Genomic DNA, 10,746 nt, shown 5'->3' with positions numbered 1-10,746 from the left:
GTGCGCCGTGGCCGCCGGGCGGTCCTTCTTCTGTCTGTGCGGCGCATTGCTAATGCTTATAGCTCACGTGCGCCGTGGCCGCCGGGCGCTCCTTCTTCTCATAGGTCAGTGCGGCGCATTGCTAATGCTATAAGCATTAGCAATGCGCCGCACAGACAGAAGAAGGAGCGCCCGGCGGCCACAGCGCACGTGAGCAATAAGCATTAGCAATGCGCCGCACAGACAGAAGAAGGAACGCCCGGCGGCCACGGCGCACGTGAGTATAATGCTGCTCACTGACATACCATGGCAGCCAGGACTTCAGTAGCATCTTGGCTGCCATGGTAACCGATCGGAGCCCCAGCATTACACTGCTGGGACTCTGATCGGAACTGCTGCTGCCAGGTGGGGGGGCGGATCAGAGGCTGGGGGGCACATGAGAGGCTGGCTGCCATGGTCAGCTCCCTGCTGTTGTGTGCACAAAGCACAGGGCAGCAGGGAGAGAGTAAAGTCCTATTCACCCTAATAGAGCTTTATTAGGGTGAATATGACAAGGGTTCCTGCCCTTAAGGGGGCTAATAGTTATTAAATAAAAAGTAAAAAAAAAAAGTTTAAACCTCCCCCCCAAATATAGAAATCAATATATTGCGATATATATCGCATAACGCACATGCTTAAAATTATATCGCAATATAGATTTTAGGCCGTATCGCCAACCCATACCCATACCAGCAACCAATCCCATGCAGAGCATGACATGATCACGCACATAGAATTTATCAGTTACAGGAACACAACCTAAAGGCAAACAACATATTGTTTGCTGATTTACCTTACACGATAAAAATATCCAAACCCAAGGTAACAAAAATATCAACCAAATAGGTCAAAAGAAAATTCATAACATAACCTTCAACTACAGTTTTCCTTTTATAGTTTAGAATATGCGGATATTAATTAACTGACCCTTGAGTGAGGAGGGGGTAGAGGGGTGATATCATGACAGCTCTTGGGTATATATATCTGTGGTTTACGCTCAGCACTCGTTCTGGATCAATTTCCACTATGAAACTCCTCCTGATCTGTGTGCTCCTCGGAGCAGTTGGTGAGTTCAGTCTTTTCTACAGTTTTCTATACGGAAAGAAGCTAACTTTTTCATGTATATGACTGTATATAATATGGCTCCTTGTATTTTCTCAGCTGCTTTTGAGGATGACGATAAGATCGTAGGAGGTTACACCTGCTCTGCTTACTCCGTCCCCTACGCAGTATCTCTGAACTCCGGCTACCACTTCTGTGGAGGTACTTTGATCACCAGCCTCTGGGTGATCTCTGCTGCCCATTGCTACAAGGCGTAAGTTACCTGAATTTTGACCAAGACCATCAACGTCACATCAACTTTTGGCCTTTATCAGTTACTATTCTATATTGTGGAGCCGCCCAAAGCATTGAAAGCATTTGAGGTTTTCAAGCTAGTTTTGTTTGTAAAAATGGTTGCTAAAAAAGGGAGACAATTCATTAGACAAGTTTTGTGGGACTAAAAAAATGTATTGCATTTCAATGCTCTAAAGATTGGTAATGGCTCTGAGGGTCATAACCAGAATATATGAGAAACTTATGGCCAATAATAAGAACAGGTCATCAGTGTTTTAGCAATAAAAAACCTTTTAACTGAAAAAAGAAGGAAAAATTATGTTCAGATGTTATTTATATGTGGCACAGTGAGAGCAAATATGTTTGTACCCGTTTTCTATAATTTTGCCAATTTATAGAATACAAAGATTTTCATATTACAGTTACAAGGTGGTGATAGGACACAACTGAATTACCAATATATGAATATAAAGTCCTTCCGTACTAAATAAAAAAAACTGTTAGTGTTAGCAGAGCATTTACTGTATAGTGTCCATTTTGTATAAATTGTGACACTGAGTGTAGCTCCCCCTGGACAAGGTTAATTCTGGCCTCCTATCCTAGCAGCTCTTATAGGGACCTCCCATTAGGTGGTTAAGAGTAAACTATTTTATACACATCTATGCCATCAGCACTAAGGATAAAGCTCTATCATCACACATGGCTATGATTTCAGATTTCAGTATCTTCTTGCTCTTCTAGCCTAAATTCACATTTTTGATTTTTCTAAATGTTGATTCACAGAAAAAGAGTCTCATTTATAGAAAATAGAGTCTACCAACTATATTCAATAATTTGCTTATATAAAAAAGAAAAATCCAGAACGATGAAAAACAAAGGCCTGGAGCCACAAATACATAGTAATTAATCTAATTATCACCATTATGTTTTAGATAAATGAATATACTGTATGTGTGACATTAGCTGCCCCATGTTCAACCATTGAAAAATAACTTCAAAAAATTATTAGATTTCCATTTTTTCCTCACCAGACATCTAAAGAAACAGGGCATTTACTTGGGTGAAGATAAATTTTTATACCATTCACAGTGTATGGACAACTATGGTGCTGTTTCTGAAAGAAAGCACAAATATTTACCCAAAAACACTAATGCATTTTAAAATATTTATGAAATGATTTTGGAATTAGAAATGGATTTGTCAAATTTTTGCAGGAGCATGCAGGTCAGACTGGGAGAACACAACATCTTTTCCAGTGAAGGCACCGAACAGTTCATCAACTCCGCCAGAGTCATCAGACATGGAAGCTACAACTCCAGAACCCTGGACAATGACATCATGTTGATCAAGTTGGCCTCTCCCGCCACCCTCAACTCTTACGTCAAGACTGTTGGTCTGCCCGGTGGCTGCGCCGCTTCTGGAACCAGCTGTCTGATCTCTGGATGGGGCAACACCCTCAGCAGTGGAAGTAAGTTAAGTACTGTCAATAATGAGATGCAATATCAAGCATAGTTTCTATACAATGGACGGCACTGTGCTTGGTGAGCAGAGAGAAGGCTTTGGCTCTTATGTGAGAGACAGTAACTTCTCAAAGAGTCAGGCCTCATGCACACGACCGTTGTGTGCATCCGTGGCCGTTGTGCCGTTTTCCGATTTTTTTCGCGGACCCATTGACTTTCAATGGGTCCGTGGAAAAATCGGAAAATGCACCGTTTTGCAGCCGAGGCCGTGATCCGTGTATCCTGTCCGTCAAAAAAATATGACCTGTCCTATTTTTTTGACGGACAACGGTTCATGGACCCATTCAAGTCAATGGGTCCGTGAAAGAACACGGATGCACACAAGATTGGCATCCGTGTCCGTGATCCGTGGCCGTAGGTTGCTTTCATACAGACGGATCCGAAGATCCGTCTGCATAAAAGCTTTTTCAGAGGTGAGTTTTCACTTCGTGAAAACTCAGATCCGACAGTATATTCTAACACAGAGGCGTTCCCATGGTGATGGGGACGCTTCAGGTTAGAATATACTGAAAAACTGTGTACATGACTGCCCCCTGCTGCCTGGCAGGTGCTGCCAGGCAGCAGGGGGCAGACCCCCCCCCCCTGTTTTTAACTCATTTGTGGCCAGTGCGGCCGCCCCCCCCCCCTCCCTCCCCTGTAGTTAACTTCTTGGTAGCCAGCCCCCCCTCCCTCCCCTGTAGTTAACTAATTGGTGTCCAGTGGGCCCCCCCTCCATCCGCTATAGATAACTCATTGGTGTCCAGTGGGCCCCCCCTCCGTCCGCTATAGATAACTCATTGGTGGCCAGTGGGCCCTCTCCCCTCCCACCCCCTCCTAATTAAAATCGCCCCCCTATCATTGGTGGCAGTGGTGAGTACCGATCGGAGTCCCAGTGTAATCGCTGGGGCTCCGATCGGTAACCATGGCAACCGGGACGCTACCGCAGTCCCGGTTGCCATGGTAGCTTAGCAATTTGTAGAAGCTTTATACTTACCTGAAGAGCAGCGATGTCTGTGACCGGCAGGGAGCTCCTCCTACTGGTAAGTGACAGGTCTGTGCTATAAGCAATGCGCCGCACAGACCTTTCACTTACCAGTAGGAGGAGCTCCCGGCCGGTCACAGACATCGCAGCTCTTCAGGTAAGTATGAAGCTTCTACAAATTGCTAAGCTACCATGGCAACCGGGACTGCAGTAGCGTCCCGGTTGCCATGGTTACCGATCGGAGCCCCAGCGATTACACTGGGACTCCGATCGGTACTCACCACTGCCACCAATGATAGGGGGGCGATTTTAATTAGGAGGGGGAGGGAGGGGAGAGGGCCCACTGGCCACCAACGAGTTATCTACAGCGGAGGGAGGGGGGGCCCACTGGACACCAATGAGTTATCTATAGCGGACGGAAGGGGGGCCCACTGGACACCAATGAGTTATCTATAGCGGACGGAGGGGGGCCCACTGGACACCAACGAGTTTACTACAGGGGAGGGAGGGGGGGGGGCGGCCGCACAGGGGAGGGAGGGGGGGGGGCGGCCGCACTGGCCACCAATGAGTTAAAAACAGGGGGGGGGGTCTGCCCCCTGCTGCCTGGCAGCACCTGCCAGGCAGCAGGGGGCAGTCATGTACACAGTTTTTCAGTATATTCTAACCTGAAGCGTCCCCATCACCATGGGAACGCCTCTGTGTTAGAATATACTGTCGGATCTGATTTTCACGATGTAGCTCATATCCGACAGTATATTCTAACATAGAGGCGTTCCCATGGTGATGGGGACGCTTCAAGTTAAAATATACCATCGGATTGGAGAAAACTCCAATCCGATGGTATAAAAGAACTCCAGAGTTTACATTGAAAGTCAATGGGGACGGATCCGTTTGAAATGGCACCATATTGTGTCAACTTCAAACGGATCCGTCCTTATTGACTTGCATTGTAATTCAGGACGGATCCGTTTGGCTCCGCACGGCCAGGCGGACGCCAAAACGACTTTTTTTTCATGTCCGTGGATCCTCCAAAAATCAAGGAAGACCCACGGACGAAAAAACGGTCACGGATCACGGACCCACGGACCCCGTTTTTGCGGGCCGTGAAAAAAAACTGTCGTGTGCATGAGGCCTTAATCATCAGGGGAATCTGAGTTTTGAATCCCCGCCTATCAGATACTATTGAGTGATGACCCATCAGTGGGATAGTTTCTCAGTTCAAAAATTCCAGAAAACCCCTCTAAAAGTCAAAGAAAATGTGCAAACACTGTGAATGATCATTTTATGTTTCTATCTATATACAATTTGCTGAAAGTGTATATTCACTTACCTTTAGCAAACATGCCCAGCCTCCTGCAGTGCCTGAACGCCCCCATCCTGACTGCCGCCCAGTGTAGCAGCGCCTACCCAGGAGAGATCACCACCAACATGATCTGTGTTGGATACATGGAAGGAGGCCAGGATTCCTGCCAGGTAAATGGATCTTCTTCATCTCATAACTTTCAGATCTGAGACTGTAGAATGTGGACTGTTACTAGGACATATAGTCATCAAAAGGCCGTTATTCCCATTTCATGAAGACGACCTATCATGACAATGTGTTTATATTAATGTATCATAACAAAATCAAAAACTTGTTTCTCTAAATTATGCAATTTAACAATAAGGTAAGGATAGCAGATTCTGAAAAGGATGATATAGACCAGGGTTAGGCTTCAAGGGCAAAAATGTATTTCAATCCAATTGTATTGATTTAAAAAAAGAAAACAGTTCAATGACAAAATCCTGCTCTGGCATTAATGTGTAACCACATTGTTTCCCTCTTTAGAAAAATTGGTATGGGCATCACAGAGGCTCATTGAAAATTTCACTGTATTTGTAGATGCCATATTTGATAGACACTATTTGAGGGAGCAGAGGTGTAGCTATATTGAGTACAGAGGTCACACTCAGGACATGCTGAAAGATGGTCAAAGATCCTTGTGCCATATTAGAAAGACACAACTGTTATAAATGTTACATGATTGTTTTGAGCCCCAAGAGCCCCAATTTACATCTCCGGGAAGGAAACTTCTGTAGCCGCATCTCAGAATATACAGTAGCTACTGATTATTCATTACTTCCAGTTGATTCAAAGTCTAACATTTTGACTCTATATTTTCTCAGGGTGACTCTGGTGGACCCGTGGTCTGCAATGGACAGCTCCAAGGTATTGTTTCTTGGGGATATGGCTGTGCCCTCAGGAACTATCCTGGTGTCTACACCAAGGTCTGCAACTACAACTCCTGGATCTCCAGCACCATGGCTGCCAACTAATCTTTCTCTGTGTTTCTTGTCATTTGTTGCTCTGTTACTGAAGACTAACACCTATCATATTAACAGTAAGCTTTCTAAAAAAAAATAATAATAAAAAAATCTTCATTTTTTTATTTGAATTCATCACCTTCAATCATTATTAAAAAAGTCCAGCAACTTTTAATGATCCAAAAAAAAAATAATAATCAGAGAGGCTACCCTTTGAGCTGCTCTTTGTAGACTAAGGGGCACATTAAATAATACTGGCATTTTAGACGCTGTGTCAAGACAAAGAGAACACTGTGGCCATGGTGATGGTGACACACACACAGGGACAGACACACACACACACGGGGACAGACACCTGTGCGATCATCAACCAACTTCTATCTAATGTGTGGCCACCTTAAGGGGGCATTAAAAGGGAATTCCACCTTTAGTTATGCTCCAACCTTTTGTTACCCTCTAATATGACTCCCACTGGTTCCCAGTACTGAGGGGACATGGACTGAGGTTTAAAAGGGATTTATCAACATGTACCAGAAGGTGGTCTAAACCGTAACCCATTAGGCACTGGTTAGACTGTAGGATGGAGTCTAAGCAATGCCTCAGGTCTCATGCACACTACTGTTATGCGTCATTCCGTGCATTGGGGACCACAATTTGTGGTCCCCAATGCACTGGCAACGTCCGTGCGGCAGCCGGGACAGATTGAGACCCATTCAACCTGAATGGGTCCATGATCCGTCCACACCGCAAAACAATAGAACATGTTCTATTTTTTTGCGGTGTGGAGGCATGGACAGAAACACCACGGAAGCACTCAGTAGTGCTTCTCATTGAGCGATTGCGGACCCATTCAAGTAAATAGGTCCGCATCCGTAATGCACACGGCCGGTGTGCATGACACCATAGACACAGAAAGGGGCACACACACAGGGACAGACAGACTGACACACACACACAGGGACAGACAGACACACACATCATGGCCCTCAGAATACATCCAGATCTGTATGATAAACCCCCTTAATTGCACCAGATTCCACTCCACTTTAACCCCACTGCCCCTGAGTGCTCCACCTGCCCACTCATATATAAGCTCCATATGCTTCCCCTCACGAAGTTCTGAGTACTCCAGCAGCACATCCTACCTCACTCTGCATCTTGCTGGCACACACAGCCCCTCCTCCTTCAACAAGCTGCTGCTTTCGTCAGGGTTTGTCATGTGACCATGAAGGAGCATGTGACCTGTGATGTCACAGACCTCCTTCTAACAATTACATTCTAGCATAGGATCGATCATCTACCGAAACTCCATCTACCCTGTTCTGAGTTCTGGGGCCGCTTACCCCAGCAGTGCACATGGCGAAAATTGTCTGCATTGCTGGGGTAAGCTGCCCTAGACTTCATAACAGGCAGGACACAGCTGCAGGAGTGAGCGGGCACAGTGGGCCTCCCCAGGAGCAGGGGGCCCCGGCACTTGCCCAGGTTTGCCGGGTGGTGGCGCCAGCCCTGGGGGTTGAGGACCTCATCGTCCTCCACAAAATTTTCCACCCAGTCTTCACCCCTGCCCTCCTTGTCGGTCTGCACACTTTCAAAAGCCCCAGCAGTTGGCACCTGTGTTTCATCATCATCCGAGACATGCTGCGATGGTCCTCCCATGTACTCATCTTGAAAGATAAGTGGTTGGGCATCGGTGCATTCAATCTCTTCCACTTCTGGGGCAGGGTAAGGTGGATGGCCCTGGGAAACCCTGCTAACAGAGTCATCAAAAAGCAGAAGAGACTGCTGCATGGCTTGGGACTCAGACTGCTTGGCTGATTTGCAAGGCGGTGAGGTGAAAGACTGATGGACATCGGCTGCAGTTGCCAACTGTGGTCTTTCAGCATAAGACTGGGTGAGAGACATGTAAAGAAACTGGAGCCACTGTCAGCAACCCAATCTACTATCGCCTGTACTTGTTCAGGCCTCGCCATTCGTAGAGACGCATTAGGCCCGACCAAATACCGCTGCAGGTTCTGTCGACTATTCGCACCTGATGAAGGGGTTTCACTTGTGCGTGTAGCTGGCACAGATCGACAAAGTCCTCTCACTGAAACAGGAGATCCACCAGCAGCACCACGATCTGGGCCATGTGCCTTTTTTGACGCTCTCCTCATATTTCTCAAATTTAGGATCTTGCCCTAAATGGGTGTTTAATTAATAGTAAAATAGAACTACAGTATGTACAGTGTGTATCTCACACGCCCTGAACCAGACTAGGCCTCAATTAAATTTGTTTGCCCAAAATGGCTGTATTTCAAATACCTGAATAGAAGCCCTATATTTAAAGGGTATATCTCACACGCCGTGACACACACTAGGCCGCAATTAAAGATTTGTGCACAAAATAGCTGCATTTCAAATACCTGAATAGAACCCCCATATTTAAAGGGTGTATCTCACAATGACATATGCAGCAAAGGCTGGCAATTTTTTTTTTGTTGCCAAAACAGGTGTTAGTTTAATAACTGAAAATGACAGCAGTATATAACCCTGGAATTTAAAACGTCTTGATGCTGCAAGACCTGAAAAATTGTGTATTTTGCCCAAAAAACGGTGTTTTATTAATAGAAGAATATAAGCCCTGTATATACAGGGTGTATCTCACACGCCCTGACTCACACTAGGCCGCAATTAAAGATTTGTGCACAAAATAGCATTATTTCAAATATCTGAATAGAAACTCTGTATTTAAAGGGTGTATCTCAAAATGACATATGCAGCAAAGGCTGCCAACTTATTTTTTTTTGCCCAAACGGGATTCGGTTTAATAACTGAACATGACAGCAGTATATAACCCTTAAATTTCAAACGTCTTGATGCTGCAAGGCCTGAAAAATTGTGTATTTTGCCCAAAAAAGGGTGTTTTATTAACCTTTTCAGGACATAGGGAGTACAGGTACGCCGTTATGTCCTGGTACTTAAGGACACACGGCGTACATGTACGCCCTGTGTATTTTTTTTATCACTGCCGTGCGGCTGGCAGTGATTGCAACCCGGTGCCTGCTCAAATCATTGAGCAAGCACCTAGGCTAAATGCGCGGGGGGGTCCCCAGTGACCCCCCCATGTCGGCGATTGCAGCAAACCGCAGGTCAATTAAGACCTGCGGTTTGCTGCGCTTTCTGCAGTTTCTGATCCCCTCGGTCCCTGACCGCGGGGATCAGAAACTTTAGTATTCCTAAAATATATCTTTATCCCCCCCCCTGCACCCCTGAGTGATTTTATCCCGGTGGGAGGTGCAGGGGGAGGGTTGCAGGCGGTGCGGGCGGTGCGGTGCAGTGGGAATAATCGTTGGTGTGCAGTGGGTATACCAGGGTGTCAGCACATTGCTGACACCCTGGTATAAACGGCTGACATCTGTGATGCGACCGCCGTATGGAAAAGGTTAACAGTAAGAGGGGGCTCCCTCCCTCTCCCATCGGGGGGCTGCTGTGCCTTTTCAGCCCCCGATGGGAGAGATCCCCCAGACAGCCCCCAGACAGATCCTCTCCTTACCCTTCCCTGTCTGCGAAGTTGTGGCAGGCGGGGAAGGTTCCCATGGCAACAGGACGCATCCTGCTGTCCATGGTGCTGAACAGATATGTGCTAAAGGCATAGATCTGTTCAGACAAAGTGTAAGTAAAATACAGTACAGTACATTATATAGTGTACTGTACTGTATTATACAGACATCAGACCCACTGGATCTTCAAGAACCAAGTGGGTCTGGGTAAAAAAAAAGTGAAAAAAAATGTAAAAATCAAAAAACACATTTATCACTGATTAAAAATGAAAAATATAAAATTCCCTATACATGTTATATATCACTGCGTCTGTAATGACCTGATCTATAAAACGGTCATGTTACTTTACCCGAACGGTGAACGCCATAAAAATAAAAAATAAAAAACTATGATGAAAAATAAATTTTGCCCACCTTACTTCCCAAAAAAGGTAATAAAAGGATCAAAAAAGTCGTATGTACGCCAAAATAGTACCAATCAAACCGTCACCTCATCCTGCAAAAAATGAGACCCTACCTAAGATAATCACCCAAAAACTGAAAAAACTATGGCTCTCAGAATATGGAGACACTAAAACTTGATTTTTTTTGTTTTAAAAATGAAATAATTGTGTAAAACTTACATAAATAAAAAAAGTATACAAATTAGGTATCGCAGCATCAGTAATAACCTGCTCTATAAAAATATCACATGACCTAACCCCTCAGGTGAATACCGTAAAAAAAAAAAAAAAAAGTGTAAAAAAGCAATTTTTTTGTCACCTTACTTCACAAAAAGTGTAATAGCAAGCGATCAAAAAGTCATACGCACCCCAAAATAGTGCCAATCAAACCGTCATCTCATCCCGCAAAAATCATACCCTACCTAAGATAATTGACCAAAAACGTCACTTAGTAACGCTCCTGCTTCCTGAAGTGCGAGAAACGTTACTAAGTGACGTCAGTCACGCGCCGGCCGGGCCGCTCGCTGCAGTGCCATCGTGACAGTGAGTACAGAGGCAGCCATATTATCAATAGGAGAGAGCTTGTTTTACTAAAAGCTTGTAAAGCTTTAGGAGAGAGCTTATTT

General features: G+C 45.3%; 1 protein-coding gene across 1 annotated transcript; it reads left to right on the top strand.

Moving 5' to 3' along the window:
* Positions 1–1,157: 1,157 nt before the first annotated feature.
* On the top strand, positions 1,158–6,194 carry LOC122942234 (trypsin-like). The gene is made up of 4 exons (XM_044299738.1): positions 1,158–1,333; positions 2,568–2,821; positions 5,171–5,307; positions 6,001–6,194. Exons 1-4 carry the CDS (start codon positions 1,158–1,160, stop codon positions 6,148–6,150), a joined length of 717 nt encoding a protein of 238 aa, XP_044155673.1. The 3' UTR covers positions 6,151–6,194.
* The last annotated feature ends 4,552 nt before the right edge of the window (positions 6,195–10,746 follow it).

The sequence above is a fragment of the Bufo gargarizans genome, chromosome 6 (assembly GCF_014858855.1).
Source record: "Bufo gargarizans isolate SCDJY-AF-19 chromosome 6, ASM1485885v1, whole genome shotgun sequence".
Taxonomy (NCBI): Eukaryota; Metazoa; Chordata; class Amphibia; order Anura; family Bufonidae; genus Bufo; species Bufo gargarizans.
Note: the sequence above shows the minus strand (reverse complement) of the source record. Positions and strands in the feature narration are given on the sequence as shown.